Source organism: Calidris pugnax, unplaced genomic scaffold (assembly GCF_001431845.1).
Source record: "Calidris pugnax isolate Ruff unplaced genomic scaffold, ASM143184v1 scaffold9, whole genome shotgun sequence".
In the NCBI taxonomy this organism is placed as follows: Eukaryota; Metazoa; Chordata; class Aves; order Charadriiformes; family Scolopacidae; genus Calidris; species Calidris pugnax.
The window spans coordinates 6,910,019-6,930,788 of record NW_015090778.1 but is presented as its reverse complement, the minus strand read 5'-3'; the positions used below and the strand labels follow the sequence as shown (position 1 = coordinate 6,930,788).

General features: G+C 52.8%; 1 protein-coding gene across 8 annotated transcripts in view; it reads left to right on the top strand.

Annotated features, from left to right (window-relative positions):
- The window catches only part of SEPT9 (septin 9), a 164,559-nt gene extending 149,605 nt beyond the window's left edge, over positions 1-14,954 (top strand). For all 8 annotated transcript variants that reach the window (XM_014953219.1, XM_014953230.1, XM_014953248.1 and 5 more), the window contains 8 exons: positions 674-802; positions 1,212-1,293; positions 1,959-2,096; positions 8,661-8,778; positions 9,919-10,014; positions 10,218-10,314; positions 11,793-11,844; positions 12,687-14,954. In XM_014953219.1, coding sequence (XP_014808705.1) covers positions 674-802; positions 1,212-1,293; positions 1,959-2,096; positions 8,661-8,778; positions 9,919-10,014; positions 10,218-10,314; positions 11,793-11,844; positions 12,687-12,822 — 848 coding nt within the window. In that variant the 3' untranslated portion in view covers positions 12,823-14,954. The remainder of the gene's footprint in view (positions 1-673; positions 803-1,211; positions 1,294-1,958; positions 2,097-8,660; positions 8,779-9,918; positions 10,015-10,217; positions 10,315-11,792; positions 11,845-12,686) is intronic.
- Positions 14,955-20,770: the final 5,816 nt, after the last annotated feature.

Here is a 20,770-nt window from a genome sequence, read left to right as displayed (position 1 = left end):
TCTGTAAAAGATGTTGTTTTCTCAAGTTGTGGAATCTGATGTACTTCCTGGGATGTTGTTTGTGGGACTGGCCTGGACCTGCCTAAAGGGGTCCTTGCAGCCAGCTGGTCCGATTGCAAAAGCAAGTCCGGCCGGGAAGCAGCAGTGGATGCTGCAGGGCTGAGGTTTGGAAAGCTGTTGCTCCGTTAATCCTGTCCAGATAAAGGCTTGCCAAGCGGCTCCTAAGTCCTCCCTGTGGAGCTGGACAGGGGAGGCTACAGGAGGATAAAGGCACAGATGTGTTGGGATGCTCCTCCCTGGGGATCCCTGAACCCCATGCCCTTCTTTAGGGCTGCTGAGTGTCACCACGGCCCTTAGAACATCCCCAAAGGTGGCTGCCTGTCCTCAGGGTTGCTGTGATTTCAGCTGGGTGCAAGGAGCCAGCTCTTGCCCTGCTCACTCCCAGCAAGCTGGCTGCTTTGGAGCCAGGGAAGGTCCTTGCTGCCCACAACATCCTCCTGCCCAGGATGGACTCGAGCTCTTCAAGCCAGGGAGGCTGCAGGGGAGCAGCTCTGACCTCCCTCCTGCAGATCTGGTGCAGGCTGAGTCCACCAGCATCCCCATTCCCTGGCCCCTGAAAAAATAGCCCGGAAACGAGTGAGTGCTGACTGTGGTTTATCCTGTTCTTTTCCAGGTCAGAGCGGCTTGGGGAAATCCACGTTAATCAACACCCTCTTCAAATCCAAAATCAGCAGGAAATCTGTGCAGCCGACTTCTGAAGAGCGGATCCCCAAGACCATTGAAATCAAATCCATCACTCACGGTGAGACTCTGCAGATCCCACCTGGTGCTTTGGCTTTTGGTTCTGCTCTGCCTTGTGTCTCTAGGGGCTCATGGGGGTTGTGGACCTCTACTAAACCTCCGCTCCCTTATGTCTGAAAGGGCTTTGACCATCCAGAGATGCTTGCAGGGCTGAGAAAGCATCTGTTTTCTCTTTATCCACCAGCATTGACTTAACTATGAGGGAAGAGAACATCTGGGGTGGGGGGAGGAGGTGCATTTCAGGGCAAGTGTGATGCTTCCTCTCTTTGGAGGGCTGATTTGTGCCTCTGAGGAGCTGTGAAGGTGGGTTTCTCCTCTGGGGAGCGTCTCCAGCAGCTTTTGGGAGGGCAGGTTTGGCCCGAGCCCCCATCGATGCTTGCCTCATGCACCATCTTTCTTCTCCATTTCAGAGATTGAAGAGAAGGGGGTTCGCATGAAGCTGACAGTCATCGACACCCCGGGCTTTGGAGATCACATCAACAACGAGAACTGGTGAGCTGAGGACCGGTGTGGAGGGAAGGTGGCCAAGCCCTGTGGCATCCTGACCTGGTGCTGAGGGCCATAGCTTGGTCCTGTGCCACCCATGCTCCGTGGGGAGCTGGGGAGAGGGTTGTTGTGGGTGGCAGCACAGTGCCATGCTCCCCAGGGCATGAGACACGGACTCTGTGAGAGCCCACAAACGTCCTGCTGTTCCGGGCATGAGACAAGCTTTGTTTGTGGCCGGGAGCAGCTGTGTGCCAGCATGGCCGGTCCCCGGACCTCGCTCATGTGGCTCTGAAGGGTGAGCCCTGCCAGGAGTCCCTGGGACAGTGACTGGTTGTGCAGGATGGCCACCCCGGGCAGGGACAGGGCTGGCCTGGCTGACCGGTGGCAGGTGCCTTCTCCTCACCATGAGCTGGGCTGGGCTTTGTGGGGTTTGATGCTTCTCTCGCTCCTGTGCCATGGCGGGGTGTGAAGAGCTGAGGGACCGTCCTGCTCAGCAGTGGGTGTTTGAGTGTGGGTTGGGTCTGTTGGTTTGTTTTGTGGGATTCTGGAAGACACTGAGCATCCCCGGCTCGGCAGGCTCTGCTTCACTCAGTCAGGCTGGGTGGGAGGTTCAGGGTGGTCTAGATCCCTCTAGACGCAACCCAATGTCCCATGTACCTCCCTCTCTGCAGCTGGCAGCCCATTATGAAGTTCATCAATGACCAGTACGAGAAGTACCTGCAGGAGGAAATCAACATCAACCGGAAGAAGCGGATCCCTGACACGCGGGTGCACTGCTGTATATACTTCATCCCAGCCACCGGCCACTCGTACGTACCCTGCTCTCCTCCTTCAGACCCTCGGGCTTCCCCCTCCTGCCTTCGGTCTGGGGCAGCTCAGCTGTTGGGGTCATCCTTGGGATTCCTCTGTGCTTCTTGGCCACTTGAGGAGCTCGAGGAGAGCGTGAAGCTGTCCTTCCTAGGGCTGTAGGATCTGGAGACCTCACAATAACACAGCAGAGCTGCTGTACCCCCAAGAAATGTGGTGTTTCCTCTTCCAAGGGGCCATCAAAGCCTCCTTGAGCTCTGGTTAGCTTCTTGCTTTGCTTTGGTCACCTTGCTTGCTTGACCAAGGATGGGCACCAGCCCCTGAGCTCTCAGATTAGACAGAAAGGCTGCCTTTGTGAACGGAACATAAATTTTCTTTGCTGCGCCCCTGCCTTTGTAAGGAAAGAAACTGGTTTTCCTCCTGCTACCGAGGGAGTGAACACCCTCACCCTTTAAGGGTATTTTGTAGGTTGTTTGACTAGTCTGCAAGTGGGCTGCAGTTTATTCAGCGCAGAGCTCTCCTGGCTCTGGCACTTCTCAAGCGACAGCATCAAAGGCCCAGATCTTGCTCTATTTTTTTTTTTTTCTTTTACTTTTTTTTTTTTTTTCCTTAGGCACATAGCCCGCAGTGAAAATCTGGGGCGCTTAAAGCGTCTTGAAAAATGTGACTTAAAGTATCACAACATAAAACGAGACCTAAGTTTCCTTTTGATTTGTGTCAATGCCTTCCACTTCTGGCTCTGTCTGCGTGGGGAATTTTTTATTTTTTTTTTTTGGGTCTGTTTTCAAAAGTAAACTTGAGCTGCCAGCACTGTATTAATGTCAGCCTTTTCCTCTTCCCCATGTGGAGATTTATTCCAATAGAAAAGACTTTGTTTTGCTTCTGTCAGTGGGTAGACCAAAAATGCATCCTTCACTGGAATAAAATGACTGCCTGGGCCAGTTCTGCTCTTCTTGTGTAACCGGCTGTCGATTGGGAGCAGAGGGGCCGACGAAGCATTTATGGTTTAATACGATAAAATAGAAAATGGATCAAAGGGAGATGACATTTTTAGGCCAGTCTGGCGTGTTGGTCCCACTTATCTCCACCCCGATCTCCAGACCCTGCCGTGGCAGGTTGGGTGTTGCAGCCTTAGCTGTGCTCCAGCTTTTTCTCATCGCTTTGGGTGTTTAACCCTTAAAAGCCCCCCCCCCCCAGTGCTTGGATCCTGCAGATATTTGACCTGTGTGGAGGCTGCAGGTTTTGGGTGGTGGTGGCTGCCCTCCCGGGGCCGTGCAGGCGATGGTGTGGAGCCCCCTCCCCACATCCCCCACCGGAGCCTCTCCAGCCGAGCGCTCTGGTTTCTCTCACCCGCCGGCTAACAGCAATTGTGGGGAATTCAGCTGCTTTTTTTCTTTCTCTCCAACCAACATGTGTTTCCAATATCCGAGGGAGCCCGGCGGTTGGAGGCCGTTGTTGCTGAGCCCCGTGCTGATCCTCCTTCCCCCCACCACCCCCCCCGTAGCCTGATAGCCCGGCTGGGGCCAGCACTCCCTCCCTGGCCATGGTTTGGAGGGGGCTGCACTTTCCTGCCCCGGTGTCAGAGCCACGTGTCCCCTCCTGCCACAGGATGGAGATAAGCTGAGGAATGAGTGAAGTGGGACAAACCCCACCGGGAGGGAGAAATCGGTGGGAAATTTTGCTTCTCCAAGAGCTGGGTCAGGCATTAGGTTTCCTTTCTGCTCCCCTGTGAAGCCCAAATTACATTTCTCATCATCACGGATGGGCTTTCCCCAGCGTTGCCTGTCCGTGGACATGCCTGAACGACGTGGCCACCTCTGCTGAGGGGTGGAGCTGCTGCAGCCATGCTGGTAGCAGCGGGTCATGCTCGTTTTGGAGGACAACAGTTTGGGAGGCCGTGATATGGCGTTGTCATACAATATTAAGTGCAGGTTTCTACCCCTGCTGGGGCAGGTTGTCTGTGGTCGCACGTGGAAGGGTATGAGAAGGGCATCAAGGTCGTTGCTTTGGTGCTTCTGGCTTCACCAGGAGCTGATGGGGAGCGTGGCTGGCAAGGGCAGTGGCTTGTAATGCTGCAGGGACCTGTCCTAGGGACAACCGCTGTGGAGGACCCCTCTGTGCCCATGTGGCACTATCTGTGTGCTCCCCATGCCTCTTGCCGTCCCGGGATGCTTGGTGCCATCTGTTCTGGGATAGGACTTGCTTGGGGCTTGTTTGCATTGCCCTCACCGTGTGACACAGCCAAAGCAGTGGTGGCTGGTGTCTCTCTGTCCTACCCCACTCACATGGTCAGGCACGGCACAGGACTCAGCATCCCTCCCCTGGCATGGGCAGGGGCTTCCCAGGGCTAAGCCTACTGGGTCGCTGGGTGAGACCTTGCTGTTTTCTTAATTAAAAGGGGATGAAGACGGAAAAAAGCGAAGTTAACCAAGTGCACAGATTGAGAGGCCGGAGTGGAAGGTTGCTCGGCTCCATTTCATTCTGGGTAGCTCGAGCGTTAATCAGCGGATTAAATCACATTGCTGCTGCCCTCTCCCTTTGCAGGGAGTTCAGGGCAGGCTTTGCAACCTATCTGGTTTGCACACACCCTGTCTTTCTTGTAACACTCCCGCAAAGCCATGTTTGTGAAGGCTAAGTAATGTGCTGGCAGGGGCTTTTGGCTGCAGTCGTGCGAGCCCTGCTCTTTGCCACCCCATAAATATCTCGGCTCTGACCCCTGTGAAGCGCCGCTCGGCTCCACAACAGCAACTCTGAAACACCACCCGGCCTCAGCACCCCCTTCTCTGCGTGTACCAGAGCTGCTGGCAGCCAGAATGCCACCCACTGCCACTTCCCCCACAATCTGCCCCTCTCGGGTGCCCGTGGGGTCCCTGGAGCTGGTGGGTCCTGGTGATGGGGCTGGGCGGCTGCTGGGCGCTCCCTGGTATTTGCTGAACGCACGGCTCGAATTCTTGCCCTGAGTTTGATCTGGGGCACAACCAAAAGGAAATAACTTTGCAGCTCGCCGTGAATTTTGATTCCTGTAATGGCATTTCGAGGGAACCAGCAGGAATGAGCCCCTGCTTTGGTCCTGGCTGTGCGTGGTGGCTGCGGGCAGTGCAGGAATAACGTGTGCCCAGCCACGATAACGTGTGCCAGCCACCACAACGTGTGCCCAGACGTGATAATGGGTCCCCAGCTGCTCTGTTTTCCCCAGCCCCATAGCAAGAGGGGATGGGGGAGCAACCAGAACTGGCTGGGGTGAGCTGGAGCCTTTCCTTCAGCTCCTGCTCCAGTCCATTCACTCCCCTTAGGGCTTCTCCACCCGCTCCCAGCAAAGCACAAAGTGTGTATGTGTGTAGATGCAAGTTTATAATGTCAGGGACCATTTGGGGAGGGAAAAAAAAACCAGATGCTTTTTCTTCTGGAGCTTTACCTTCTCTTTTGTGATGTGCTTGGAGCAGATTGTGCACACAGGCAATGGAATAACTCGCTTTCTCTTGCTGTTTTGTGTATTTGTGTATATAAGGCTTTCACTGCTAATCCTTGCCAGGTGCTGGCATCGATGGTTTGTGCAGATGAATCAAGTTCAGATGCCCAGCGGTGGCCAGCACTGCTGTCCTATGGCTTATCATGGGGTGGTGGTGGCTAATGACCAAAACTGGTCCCTGCAGGTACCAGCAGAAGTCCCTGCTGATCTGGGCTTGCTCCATCGTGACCTTGGCCATGTCTGCCTGGGACTGTATGGGGCTATTAGTGCAAATCAAGCTCTTTGCACTCGTGATGACCTTAAGCCATTTATTTTCCTTTGGTGTCTTCACATGAACGTGACAGATAGCATCTTGTTCTTAGTGAAAAGAATCACTTTCTTTTAAATACTTAGGGATTTTGTGGGCTACACGGCAGGAAGTGGTAAAATATCTAGAAACTTGCAAAATACCCTAAAAAAAATACAGTTGCTTTGCTGGGGAGTCCTTGGTTCCTTTCCTGTTCTCCAGCATGGTGCAAGGAGGTGACCTTCACGGACAAGGCACTTGCAGAACCCGGTCGGAGCAGAAAGTGGTGTCAAAGATGCTTTGGGTTCTTAAGGCTTTGGGTGCAGCCTGGTGTGGGACACGCTCACTGTGCCTGTCAGTCACACTGAAACTCAAATGTCTGGCTGATTGTGAATTCATCTGCATCGGCTCCATATGCATCCCGGTCTTCACTCTAAAAGAAAAGCTGATGAAAGAGGCAGGAACACAGTCTCAGTAGGGGAGAGGCTTTTAGAGGGGGAAAATTGTTTGAAAAATAGCAAAGAGAGAGGAGGGGAAAGAAATCTACTGGGAAAGGAGCATAACTGCATTACTTCCTTGGAGGTCTGGGAAATACATTATGCAGAGCTCCAAACAATGTTTGCCAGCAGCAAGTCTGCTTAGATGTGTCCATGGGGGTTTCCTTCCTTGTGTTTTTTTTGTTTCTTTTCTCTTTTTTTTTTTTTTTTTTTTTATTCCAACCTTTTCCAGCTGAAGGCACATTCATACTTGAATTAAAAACCTTCAATAGCTTTTTTTTTTTTTTTTTTTTTTTTTTTAATTGCCAAACTCTTTCTTTCCTGGGGCCCAGAGTGATCTGTGACTCCTGAGTTTGTGTTAGGAACTCGTTTGTCCGCACGCTAACGATGTGCTCTGGGCTATGTGTGCGAGGAGAAGGTCCATCTGGCATGGTCCAGCCTGATCCCTTGTAGAGGGGTGGGTTTGACCAAGGGAGGGCTGGGCTGGGTCACCAGTGCTGGCTGTGCCAGAGCAGCCTCAAGCTGCTGTTTTTGGATCAGCCAGAGTCTCTCCGGGGGTGGACATCATCCCTCCCTTGGCATGGAACTGGGTAGGGGTTGCCTTGTGGGGTGAGGACATTGCTTGGTGGCTGCCAAGGAGCAGGGTCAGCCCCTTCCCCTTCGTACTCCTGGGACTCTTGCTGGATTTGCAGGAGCTGTGCTGGGTCTGCGGGGTCTCTGAGCCCTTCGTAGGGCCTGAGAAGACCATGGTGGGATTTGGCTTGAGTGTGTTGAGAGTAGGGTGCTTTCTTGGCCACATTCTCCCTGAGTGCTGTGCTCTGCTCCGTGCTCCCCCACGCTAAGTCACCATCATATTTATTTTGGTTTCTTCCCTGTTGCCATGGGCCTCTGTTTTGTGGCACAGGGCTGGTCTGCCCTTGGGGAGGTCTCATTCTTGGCCCCATATTTGCCACTGGAGCCTATGGGTGCTCCAAAAGGTGACTTCACCTCTCTCTGTCCCAGTTTCACCAAAGATGAGTTGAGTTGTATCCTGCTGGCACGTGCCACCACCAGAGGTCTTGAGGATGTAGGAGCAGCAGAGGTGTCCCTTTGCTTTTGTGGCTCAGTTGACCTTCCTGCCTCAGCAGTAAAAACACCTTCAGGGAGGACTGTGGAGAGAGGAAGGGTCATGGCCAGGTGCCCTCATCGCTATCTACAGCCCTGAGACACAGAGCAGGTGGCACTGGGGGTCACCTCTGCGCTGTCAGCAGGAGCATTTAGCAGGGAGAGATTTCCCTGGGGGCTGATGGTTGGGGTTATGCAATCTCTGCAGCTTTCCTCTGCTGAGACTTCCGTCAGAGAGATTTTTCTGACATTTTGCCCTCTGGACCGAGCAGCATCTCCGCTGTGCCGCGTGAGCCCCTGGAGAATTAGCAGAGACTTTTTTTAATCACAGCTGATGGATGCAAGATGCGATCCTAGCTCGTGCTCGGTGCAGGAGGGAGTGTGAGCAGGAGTAGTCACCTGTGGCCGTGTCCATGTTGTGTGATGGGTGACTTGGGTGACAGCTTGGATAGGGCTGGAGGAGGTTTCACAACGTGATCTCTCCCCAGCTTTATTCGTACATCGCAGGCGGGTTGGCCTCGCAGCCACCATCACCCGTGCTCTCCTCCTGGCTTTGCCAAGGACACGTGTAGCTTTGGGCAAGTTCCTGCAGCCCTCTGTGGCCAAACATCCGTGCAGAGATAAAAGTCCTCTCCCACTTTATGGGGCTTTGCGAGGGTTCACAGGCAATAGTGGGGCGCTTTGAAAGGGAAATGTTTTAAGTGTTTGTCTGCCAACCTCCTCTGGGATGGATGCGTGCTGATGTGCTTTTAAGAAGATGTCTTTATTTGTCCTATCTGAAAGGAAGTGATTCCCCCTCTGTGTCTAGTCTTTGAGTGCCCCCTCTCTGCTGGGGGATTGCAGCAGCCCCCGCCTCGCTGGAGTGTGGGAATGCCTTGATGGGATGAGGGGTAAGATGGGATGAGGGGTAAGATGGGATGAGGGGTAATGGCTTCGATCTGGAGGAGGGTTCATTTAGATGAGATCTCGGGAAGAAATTCTTTGCTCTGAGGGTGGTGAGAGCCTGGCCCAGGTTGCCCCAAGAAGTTGTGGCTGCCCCATCCCTGGAGGGGTTCAAGGCCAGGCTGGATGGGGCTTTGGAGCAACCTGGTCTGGTGGGAGGTGTCCCTGCCCAGGGTAGGGGGACTGGAGCGGGATGATCTTTAAGGTCCCTTCCAACCCGAACCATTCTATGATTCTACGATCCCCTTTCTCCTGCTGTATTTTTCAGGCTCCGACCGCTAGACATCGAGTTCATGAAACGCCTGAGCAAAGTGGTCAACATCGTCCCCGTGATTGCAAAAGCCGACACGTTAACGCTGGAGGAGAGGGACTACTTCAAACAAAGGGTAAGGGGCCGGTGGCTCTTATCTGGGCTCCCATCTCTTGTCCCCCATCCCCTCCTGCCCCTTTCCCCCCCTCCCCGGCAGGGCTGGGAGGCGATGCCTGGCCGGGAGCCCAGCGCATTCCTCCGGCTGCAGCTCTGAGCGATCCCACGTGGCTGGAGGGAAAGGCCTGCTCTCCAAGCAGTTCCTTGTGTTTCTCTTGGATCTTTGTCAGTGCAGGATAAGTTTCGAGCTTTAAGTCTCGGGGCCTGTTTCTCCTGCCTCCTTTGTTATTGTTATTTTCAAGGCTGGTTTCTCTTATTTTGGGAGGTAGGACGGTGCTGCACGTAGGAGGCTGGAAAACCCATCCTGTGCAGCATCATGCACTGATAAAGGAACCAGGCAAAAAAAGGCGTGGGTTTGAGCTCAGCTGGGCAGGATTTATGGGGGAAGAAAGGCATGAAATTCCCGTGGTGGGGAGCTGAGGAGGAGCTGTCTCAGTCCACAGCAAGGCATGGGCTTTCCTCCGTGCACGCACACCTGGTGCAGAGCGAGTGAGCCACGCTGTCTCCCCATGGTCTTTCGTTACCCAGGGCTGGCATCAGCAGTCGAAAATGCCCAGGTGACATTTTAGGTCCCAGACTGACTTTGTAGTTCCGGAGCTGACCAGCCACCCAGATACATGCACACGTAACCTCTGCAACTTCTTCACTTTGGGTTTCGTGCCTGGCAGCTCCATTCCCCGTTGCTCGGTGCAGTTTGTGTTGTCTCATTGTCTTTTTCAATCCCAAAGCAACACCCAGCTCATGTAACTTCACCTCACTCTCAGCCTGAACCACCGTGTCTTGGCACCAGGTTCTTGCAGAGATTCCAGGGCAAGCGCTCGATAGGTGTGTAGGAGTTAAACACAGGTCTCTCTCCCCAAGGTGGGCAGTGTTTAGGATGGAGAGGGAAGATGTTGCTGCTGGGCATGGCTCACAAGAGCCTCTTGGGTCAGCTGGGACCTGTCCCCAAGGTGGGCAGTGTTTAGGATGGAGAGGGAAGACGTTGCTGCTGGGCATGGCTCATGAGAGCTTCTTGGGTCAGCTGGGACCTGTCGCTGTGGTGGAAGTGCAGCTCCTCTGCCCGTGTCTTCCTTCACATGGTCTTCTGCTCTTCTCCTAGATAATGGCCGATCTTCTTGCCAACGGCATCGACGTGTATCCTCAGAAGGAGTTTGATGAGGACTCTGAAGATCGGCTAGTGAATGAGAAATTCAGGGTTAGTGTGTGGTGGTGTGGGTTGGATGGTGCTTGGATGGGCCCTGCGGCTCCGGGTGCTGGTGATGGCCTGGACAGTCTCTGGCAAAGTGATTCTATTTTCTTTCCGAAGCTGCTGTGCCTCAGTCCGAGGGGTCTGCCAGCTTGATTTCCTGACCGGTTTTCAGGAGGAAAACATAACCTTTTTTTTTCCTCTTTCCTCAGGAAATGATCCCATTTGCAGTGGTGGGCAGTGACCAGGAGTACCAGGTTAATGGAAGAAGAATCCTTGGAAGGAAGACCAAGTGGGGCACCATTGAAGGTACCTTGTCCTTGTTTCCCTACCTCCTGAGCCCATCTCCCTGCCCCAACAGAAGGTGATGAGGTCCAAAACGAGCAGTAGAAGTCTAGGTGTATGTGATGCTTCCCCGCCCCTCCAAAGAAAATCACTTCCCTGGTGTTTGGGGACTGAAAATACCTCGGGCAATGCTCCTGCACCGTGTTCCTGGGCCTTTTGTGTGACTTGGGAAGCTGTTGAGTGCCAGAGGGGACACTCCTGGGTGTCTTGTCATCCTCCTTGGCCTGGCTTCTGCTGGTTGCACAGTGAAACACCTAATGTCTGGATCTGAGGGCACAGGAGTGCAGTGCTGATGTCCCTGCCTCGAGCCCAGATTAGAGCCTGTCCCCGGCATCTGTAGGTCTTTGCACCCTCCACCAAACATTTGGCTGGTGCCCTGGTGGGATCTCTTATTTCTTCCATCTTCATCCTGTCAGCATCTTCCTTTTTTATCCCCCATTTTAAGTCGTGGTTTTAAGGCTAGATGAAGGCTCCTGGCTGTAGTGCATCTACACGTTTCCCTGTCCCGGACAGCCAACTGGCATGTCTCCAGTGCCACCCGCCTTATCTTCCTCCCCTTCATATCATAGGTTCCTCTCATTTATGAGTCTTTTTAATGGGAATCCTGTGTTGAGGGACGGCTTAACAAAGATGCCAGGAAAATCAGTGTATTTTAAAGCTCTGCTGCCCTCTTGTGCTCCGTCCTTGGAAGCTCTGAGTTTAATGGGGCTCATTAAATTGCTCACCTTCTGCATGTGGCATCTGCCTTCAGCACGGGGAGAACCCAGGACCCAACCATGGCCTGTTTGGGTGAAAAAAAAATTTTAAATGGAGTTGATCCTACAAATTCATATGCCTAGTAAACTGTGAGCTGGCAGACTAATTGTGCTGGATCAACTGCCCTTGATTTTTCCGTCTTGTGGACAGTCTTGCTTGCCCTGAGCCCTCTTCAGACAGCAAGAACCTTTGTCAGCAAGAGATTGTGTCCTTCCACAACACCGGCAGCAGAGTCACTGGTGTGACTGGGATGTTACAGGATGCTCGTGGTGAAGCTGTAGACTAGACACTTGTGTGGAGCTGTGCCCAGCACTCACTGCAAAGCTCACCATGTCCCTTTTGCTGCCTTGTCTGGTGCCCAATTAAGCTTGTATTGGTCCAAAGCAAGGGGGATTGAGTCAGGAGATGCTGCTGGGAGCTTCCTCGTTTGGTGGGAGATGGTGGGAAGGGACTAGGAATGCTCAGTCAGACCTCACCAGCCAGTTGGTCTTGCTGAGCTGGGGCAGACACCTGGGTAAATCACAGCAAAGAGGACTCTTGAGTCCTGCACCCACAGCCCCTGAGGGTAAGTGCTCCTCTCAGCCCTCCACACACTGGTGAAGCCCCGTAGGGTCCTCCTTACCCCGAGTGGTTGCCATACTCCTGCCGTGGGTGCACGCTGATGGGTTTCTCTCTTTTCCTGCCAGTGGAGAACACGACACACTGTGAGTTCGCCTACCTGCGGGACCTCCTCATCAGGTTGGTAGGACCATGCCCTGTCCCTGTAGCCTTTGGTCACCAGGTGGCATCCGAAGAAAGGGAAGGGTCCAGCCCGGCATGAAGCAGCTGCTGCTTTGCTCATCCATCCATCTGTCCCTCCGACCCTCCCAGCCTGCTGCAGTGCTGCAGCCCCTCTGTGAAGGGTGGTCCCATGTGATGGGACACGGCTTCGGAGGGCTTTTCTCAGCTGCAGTGCTGAGATAAGGGGGGAGAGGAGCAGTGGATGGGTCAGGACAGACCCTGAGCTTGCTGGCAGTGTGTGGTGTGGCTCCAGCTCACCTGCAAGCAAGCTGGGAAGCTTTTTGGCCTTAGTGATCCTTCAACAGACCTGGGTCCTACCTCCAGTCCCCAAAAATCTCCTGCATTCCAGGATCGTGCTGTTGGGGATTCTGGGTGATCACTAGTCCCTCTTGAAAGAGTTGTCCCAGCTGCAGGGCAATGGGAGGCTGAGCCCCCTTGGCTTGCTGGAGGGGATATTGGACTCCTCCTAAATTTGGCTGCAGGATAAACTCAGTGCATCTGAGCTGTCACTGGGTGGACCTTCAAAACCTGACCCCGGGGACTTGCTGGACCAGGGCCTTCCCAGTGAAGGCTTCTAGGTACTTCTGGTCCATGGCCACCCGTAATTGTCTTTACTTCCCTCCTGTGCCCTAAATATGTTGTTAGCCAGTAAAGCAGGAGGAGAAATTTAGTCTGGAAGGGGGTGTTTGAAAGCAGAGGTTGGGGGTGCAGGAGCTGGGGGGGTGGCAGAGGCTGGGCTGGGCTGGCTGAACCCGTGCCCAGCGAGGTGCCATCATCATCCCCGTCTCCCTTTCCTGCAGGACGCACATGCAGAACATCAAGGATATTACCAGCAACATCCACTTCGAAGCCTACAGGGTCAAGAGGCTGAACGAGGGCCAGAGCTCGCTCTCCAACGGCGTGACCGACAAAGAGCTGGTGGCTAACGAAATGTAACCGTCTCGCTCCGTAGCCAGGACCTTGCTCGCTCACGCTCGCTATTTCTCCCCTCTTCCCCCTTTATTTTTATATAAATCCTCTGCCACTCTCCCTCTTCCCACCCCCCCCAGCCCCCTGCCAATGTTAACTGACCAAATAACCAGACGCCGTCTCTGTCGTGCGGAGCGGGGCGACCGCTCATCCCCCCCCCCAACACCCCCTTGTTTTGTGACCTGAGTTTTCTTCTCAGCCCTTGGTCCAGCATCCCTGGGCCGGGGACTGTTTCCCCCCACGGAGGTCGGGCTCTCACTGGCCCCCAGCGCTGGCCCGATAGCCGAGCTTGGGGGGGGAGCAGATCCGTGGGGCCAGCAGGGTTGGGGTCCTCCTGGGAGCCCTGCCTGCCCCCTCTGTGCAGAGGTTCTTCTCCGTCCGATGAAGGCAAGGGTTCCTCCAGGAGAACGTAGCCTTCAGAAGCAAGGTACGGTGGTGTGAAGAGAGCAAGAAGGTGCCATCCTTGTCTCCTGCCGCCTCCTCTGAGCCCTCTGCAGCCCTCTGGCACCCGCCAGCCCCCAACCCAACCCCTCTACCTTGCCTACATGCAATAAACTGGGAGTGTTTAGGTGTCACCTCGCCTGTCACCGACCTCCGGCCAGGCAGAGCGACCTGCTTTGGGAGAAGTGCCTTTTCAGACTGTTACCTTGCAATAGCGTTGGGAGAGGGGAGGGTGGGGGGCTTGCCTTGTCTGTCTTTGCACCCTGCGAAGGCCTGTGACACGTTGTAGAGACTCCTTTTCCCTCTCCCTTGGACCATAGATGTGGCGATGTCCTGGGAACACTTGTATATTTATTTTTCATACGGTTGGGTGGGTTTTTTTCCGCTGAAGGCTCGGAGTGTGTTTGTCCGAAGGGGGCTGAGAGTGGAACGTCTCTGCAAAGCGGTGGTGGGAGGCGGAGGGTTGTCCTGTCTGACCCTTGTGATTCTTGGGCTTTTCCCTACGTCAGAGGAGGCTGTTGGGTATTTTTTTAATTATTTTTGTTTGGTTTTTTTTTTTTTTATTATTTTTCGCATCCCCCTGTGTGACGTGTGTAGGTGTAACATGCTCCTCTGTGTCGCTAGTCCTTGTGCGAGGGGACTGTGCATGTGCGGACCGAGCCCCGCAGCCGTGGGGAGGGCTGGGGTGGCATCTGTGGGTGCTGTGCCCTGTGGCCCCCTCTTCTCTACCCTTCCACGCCTCCTTTTTCAACATGACCCTGCAAGGGGGGGGTCAGTTAAATAACGCCGTGACGCAGGAGCGGGTGGTCCTGGAGCAGAGCTTTGCAGTCCTGCCCCCCACCCCTGCTCCTCTTGTCTTTGTTGTCCACTCTGTCAGTCTCCGTGTCTTCTCTAAGGGATAAAACTTTCTGCAAATCACCCTATTTTTTTGGGGGGGAGGGCACATACTAAAATGGCAGCGTGTCCCATCCTCTAGCGCTGGAAGGCACCTGCAGAGCCCACCCCGTGGTCTCCACGATGGGCAAAGCCACCTTCTTCAGCACAGGTGACCAGGAGGAAGGAGGAGGTTGCTCTCATCATGGTGGGGACACCCAGATGACATTGCTCAGTGGAGGTTTTGCAGGGGGTCCCCACACATGTGTCGTCCCCCCCCCACAGCCAAAGGTGGGTGCATCACAAGGAGAATCCTCTCTCCCCTCCTTAAATCATGTTTCCCTCCCCACCACAGCACGATGGAGCTGTTGGGGAAGAACAATTATCTACTTGCTGACTTGCTATATTTTAGCAAAAACAACCCCCCCCAAAAAAGTGTATTAACTAAGAAAATATATATATTTCAAGTGTTAAAAAAAGACTGAAAGGGGAGAAAAATCTCTTGGGTGAGGCACTTCTGCAAATGTCATCTTAAACTTTTTTTTTTTTCCTCTATTCAAGCTGGGCCAAGCAAGACACGCCGCTTTCTCCTTTGTAACCTGATTTTTATTTTTTTTTTTTGGAAGGAAAAAGAAGAAAATAATACAATAAAAAAACCTTCATCCAGATCTATTAAAATGGCCTTTTGGGGGTTATAAGCATTATGACAAATTTAGCCCATTTTTGTATAAATAATAGTGTTTAATATGTATTTCCCAAAATAAATGTTTCGAATGCAAATAGAAGGAGGTCTCTTTGGAAGTGTCTGTTCCCATCCATGGTGAGATGGTTACTGCATGGACCCTGCAGGTGATGGGAGAGTCCCGCTCCGGAGCTGCTGATTTTCTGCTCACTTTGGGGTGAAGGTTTGATTTATTGCCAACCCCCTTGGCTCTTCCTACCTCAGATCTGCCCCAGGTACTCCACAAAACGCTGGAGCTGCTGGTGCTGAGCACCCCAAGGACCGAGCCAGCACGGTCTCATGTGTCCTTGCAGATCTCCAGGGATGCAGGTGGGTTCTCTCCATCTGCTTTCATGATGAACTGTTTCCACTGCAGTTGCTGGTATTTTTATCAAGAAGTGGGTTGCACCCAGTTCAAGGCCAGACAGCAGCTTGCAGGTCACACAAACGTGGCTTTGGCTTTGCTGGCAGATGGTCTTCTAAACCTTTTGAGACTGCAGGGATGCTCTTGGAAGTTGGCTTCACTTTGAAGACTCACCTTCCTGAAAACAACATTTCTGTGTGGTGTCACAGACAAGGCACCATCCAGTCTGGTGTTTTAATCCGTATCTTACATGTCTAGTGTATTTTTTTCCCCCCAAGCCAGGTGAACTCCAAAGCTGTCTGGACATGGTCCTGGAGAGCTATCTTTAGGTGGCCCTGCTTGAGGGTTGGACCAGATGGCCTCCAGAGGTCCTGTCCAACCCCAACCCCTCTGGGATTCTGTGGCTCTGGAATTGTGTGAAAACAAAGCCAACAGGACAGAAGTTGGGTTGGGTTGGATTCCTGTGGGTGTGTAGAGCACAGGACAGGCTTATCTACATTTTTCTGCTGGCCCAGAGATTTCAGAGCAGTGAATCGGCTCATCTTGTACGGCATCCAGTGAGGTGTGCTGTAAAGTTTGTTGATGGGCCACCTTTGCCACAATGCAACCCCTGCAATATCCTTTTTTTTTGGTGCTGTGAGGGTTGGACCAGATGGCCTCCAGAGGTCCTGTCCAACCTCAACCCCTCTGGGATTCTGTGGCTCTGGAACTGTGTGAAAACAAAGCCAACAGGACAGAAGTTGGGTTGGGTTGGATTCCTGTGGGTGTGTAGAGCACAGGACAGGCTTATCTACATTTTTCTGCTGGCCCAGAGATTTCAGAGCAGTGAATCGGCTCATCTTGTACGGCATCCAGTGAGGTGTGCTGTAAAGTTTGTTGATGGGCCACCTTTGCCACAATGCAACCCCTGCAATATCCTTTTTTTTTGGTGCTGTACTGCATTTTCATAGTCGCTTTAGCTCAGACACTCCTCACCCCCACAGCTCCTCTCTACCAAATGAGTCTATGGTGGAGAAACTGAGATCAAGGTGTTCTCACTATTGTAACCAGAGCAAGACTCAGAGCAAAAGCTCTTAGAGGGGGAAAAAAACCCAACATGTGGTTGTGATAATTCCAAACATGGGCCGTGGGCTTTGCCTCTGGACAAATCTGCAGCAGCATTTCCCTGTATGGTGGGGGGTTTTGTGCTGGTATCTGGGTTTTTTGCAGCTTTTCTCAATGCTGCGTCTGACTGTGCCCGTGGAGGGAGGTGGCCAGAGGATGCTGCGGGGCTCTCCAGGCAGATGCTCTCCTGGTGACAGATTGAGAAACGGTTTGTGGCCGGGGTGAGGGGACGGCAGGCCAAATTCCCGAGCTCAGCAATAAGGGCAGCTTTTGTTTAGCCCAGAGGAGGAGCTCGGCGGGTCGGAGGTCCCTTCATGAGAATGGTGCAGGGAATGGCTTCCAGATGTTATGAAGCTCCGGAGAGGTGGGGTTGGCGAAGGGAGAGCAGTAACACCAGATGCTGGGATGGAGCAGGGGGTTGTGTGGTGCTAGGGGAAAATCCCAGCTGGGGGAAGGGGTTTGCTACTGCAAAATCCCCCCTCCTCTCCCCAGAGCCTCGACTGAAGGGCAGGGACATCCCGGGAGGGGGTGGATGGGGAGGGTCTGGGCAGCGGAGGAGGCAGGGAAGGGGCTGCTTGCCCTGCCCGAGCTGTCTAGAAGGGAAATTTGCCTAATGATGCTGTAGCTGACAGAAAGGGCCTTGCACTAATGGCTTATTGAGTGGCCTCACTTTAACAAATGAGGGAAATGAAGATGAGTGAGAGTTTAATTACTGATCGGAGCAGGGCTTTCCATGGCGACAACGACGGGCGCTTGCTCCCCTTCTCCAGGCTGTGGGAGGGAGAGGAGGAGCCCCCCAGCACAGCCAGGCTCTCGGGTGCCTGGTGGCATTGGAGGAGATGGCAGCTTGGCCAGGCTGGGCTGGAGGTAGGTCCCAGTTCCACCTGACCAGCCCAACCCAGAGCCCATCACCCTCCAAAGAGGATGACTATAAATAATAAGAATAAAAGGGAGTATAAATAATTAAAGCAGCTCATAGTGAGTAGTTCCTGAAACGTCTGCCTGATTTAAAAACTAATTACTTGGAGGGTAATCACCACCAGAAGCGCACGCATTTACCCACAATGCTGCTCTTCCCTCTTCTTCCTTTCTCTCGCCCTCTCCTGATTGCTCTCCCCGGCATCGGCACCCAGACTTATCACTCATCCGCAGCACACAATAAACTGTGTTCTACTCGTCCATCTCCCTGATTAATAACGTCATTGGAGACCTGTTCAGGGAAGAATAAATTCTCCCCGGGTAGGAGGCCAGGTGCTGGCAGGAGGGGAAGCTGTGGCTGCGTGGTACCCACAGAGCTTCAGCCCTGCGAGCTGGGAGCCCGCTCTGCCCCACAGGGTCACCCCCTGCTCCAGGGACAGTCCCTTTGGATGGGATGGTCCCTTTGGAAGAGCCTGTGCTACCCAAAAAGCAGGGCACCGCCGAGTCACCACGAGCCCAGAATGCCCGGTGGGGGGATGCGTTATCACCTGCTCAGTATGAGCTGCTGTTAAGAGAATTTTCCAGATCATCACTCTTGCACGCTGGCCCGTAGTGCTCATCAAAACCTGAATTGGGTGACGTGGGACCTGTCCTCACGGGAAACATCTCCTTTTGATGTGCAAGCCGGGCTGCAGCAGGAATCGTCAGAGCTGGCGATCTCAAGCTTTAATTACTGAGAAGCTGCTGCACTGCAGTTGAAAGCCTGTGGGTTTTTTGATCATCTTCATGATGGCTCCAGCTGAAAGGAGGATTTGTCCCTCCATTTCCACCCCTGTGCCACCTCCTTTGTGCCACTTCAGTCACACAGGGCGCTGGCCCCAGCCCACCAGCTCCTTCTCAAAACCACAGCACAAACTTTCCTTCCATGCCCAGAACAAGTTGAAGTTTGCCAGTCTTTGCTACAGTTTGGCTTGTGTTTATCTGGCTGAGCTTGTGTCTGATCCTATGCAAATTAATATATAATTCTCACCATCAGCCTGATTTAGGAGCAGCATCGCGCTGCATTGCTTCATTTAGGAAAACAGAATAATTTATTCCTAACTTATGGGATTCAGGAGACTTCCACCCCGCAGCCCACGATATTTTCTCATTAACATTACCCAGCTAAGCTAAAAACTGCAATTTCATAAGTCATGCTTCCTTCAAAGGCACATTACCAGCTTCCCAGGGACTCCAAAAGTTTACTGAAGCTTAAAGACATACCTCATAGCATGCAGTAATGTACCAAAGTCCCTCTTCTTATTACTACCGAAACCATCTTTTCTGCAAGTTTCCCTCCCCTGAACTATTCCCATCAGAAATAGCCCTGCAGGGATGGTGCCGCGTGCCCTGCCCGGGGGCTGGCGGTGCCAGGAGTCCTGACCAAACCCTTACAAACAGCAGCATGACATGACACCTCTGTCATTACAATCACCCCTGCGCTAACGAACCGGTGCACCAGAGCCAGAGCCTCGTAGTCAGTGGAATTCCCAGCAGCAGAATATGTTGTAGACGTGTGTGTGCAACACCAAGGCAGGTTTAAGTGAGTGATCTTGTGTAAAAGAAGAATACCGTGAAATGGCTCTTTATCAAGAAGGCAAATAGAGGACAATATTTAGCAGGAAAACAGAAGGAAGGAAGTTGCTGTGTAAAGGAGTTTGTAGCTTTGCCCTCGGGGCTCAGCCTGGGCTGCTGCACACCCATCTCTTGGGCAAATCGCCCCAGGGTCCTGCGTGGCTGCAGCTGGTCCTGTGTGGGCAAGAGCACTGGCTGTGCCTGCTGAAAGAAGGAGATAAGGCTCACAAAGATTTTATGGGGACTATCGGGCTGCTGCACACCCATCTCTTGGGCAAATCATGGCTGCGGCTGGTCCTGTGCGGGCACGAGCACTGGCTGTGCCTGCTGAAAGAGGGAGATGAGGTTCACAAAGATTTTATGGGGACTATCAGGGTCTGATGGGGTGGACCCCGCAGTTCCCAAGGTAAGAGGCCCCCAGCACATCGTCCCCAGCAGCCCACAGCAAGAAGCCAGTGCTCAGTGCCCACCTCCCTTTCCTGCAACACCTCCAGGAGAGCGGATGCGGTTTTTCACAGCCTGCCCTGCAGAAACCTCCTCGCTCCTGCAGGTCTTTCACCCCAGGATGCCTCGGGCTCAGTCTGGCTGCAGGATGGTGGACAGACCTTCTAGGGGGCTTTCACCCCCTCAACAGCCAGCAGGAATCACTGCTCCGCTGGAGCTCCGAGCGGCAGCAGTAAGACCTGATTTCAGGAGAAGACAAGCCCATAGGAAGACTGATATCTTTTGTCCTTTATCCTCCCCTCTGGGGCTTCTCTGAAAACCACATAAGCCAAAACGTTTCATTTTTGTAGTTTTTTTAGTGCTGGGGACCACCCGCAGTGACAGTGTGGGATGGAGGGGCTGGGATACAGAGAGATGGATGATTGTGTGTGAGTGCCTTGTCACAAAGAATCATCAAGACCCATGGTTTACCAGTTATTTTAATCCGTATACCATTTTTAAAGGTGGCTTGTTGTTTGGCTTTGGTTTTTGTTTTCAAGTCACAGCTGAAAGCTCTTGCTGGCAAAGTTCACAGAGCTCATTTGGTTTTTTAAGGTAAAAATTGTAGCCTTTTAAGAACTGTATCCCAAAATAGCTTTGCAGAGCACAATGACAGGGAAGCAGAAAGAACCTTATTCCCTTTGTGTGCATCCACACCGTATCGTACCACAGTAGCTCGAGGCTTAAATTGCTGGGGGAGCAGAGGAGAGCTTGGTGAGCGCTGCCGCCAGCGATCCCCCTTCCCTGCCCTTCTCCTCTCCTGCCACCAGCCTCAGAAGAAAGTCAAGATTAAAATCATATTCCTAAAGCAAAATTACACATTGGAGACTCCACAGCCCTCCCGGGAGGATCGGGGCATTCCTCTATAAATATCTGTCTCGATATGTTTAATTTGCAGATGAAATTAAGCCTGGGAAGAAAGGGAAGGCTGTCTTTTCATGTGTGGGCTGTCCAGCTTTGCCTTGAATATCAAAGTGAAACGAGTTACAAAGCACCGACTCTCCGGGATTATCTAAGAAACCTTGTAGGTCCCAAGTGACGGCGGTTACGGGATCAAAAGGTGTGGTACTTATGCAGAAAGCCAGAAAAAGCCAGCGTGGTTCTTAGATCAGCCCCAAAGAGCCAAATCCCAGGTCAGTTTGCAGAGTTCAGAGATTTCCAAGGAAACAAGGAGGTAGGTGAGGAACCAGGAGATGTAGGACTTTCACATGGATTTTGGATTAAATATTAACTGCCTGCAGTGGGTTATGAGGATAAACATTTTCATTAATCATGTATGTGCTCATTATTATGGTGAGAATAGACTGTTTGAGCTTCAACTGCATGAGCATTTCAACACTAAACTCCCATTTTCTGCTCATAGCTTTCTGTAAACCATCATTTTCATGCCTTCTCTC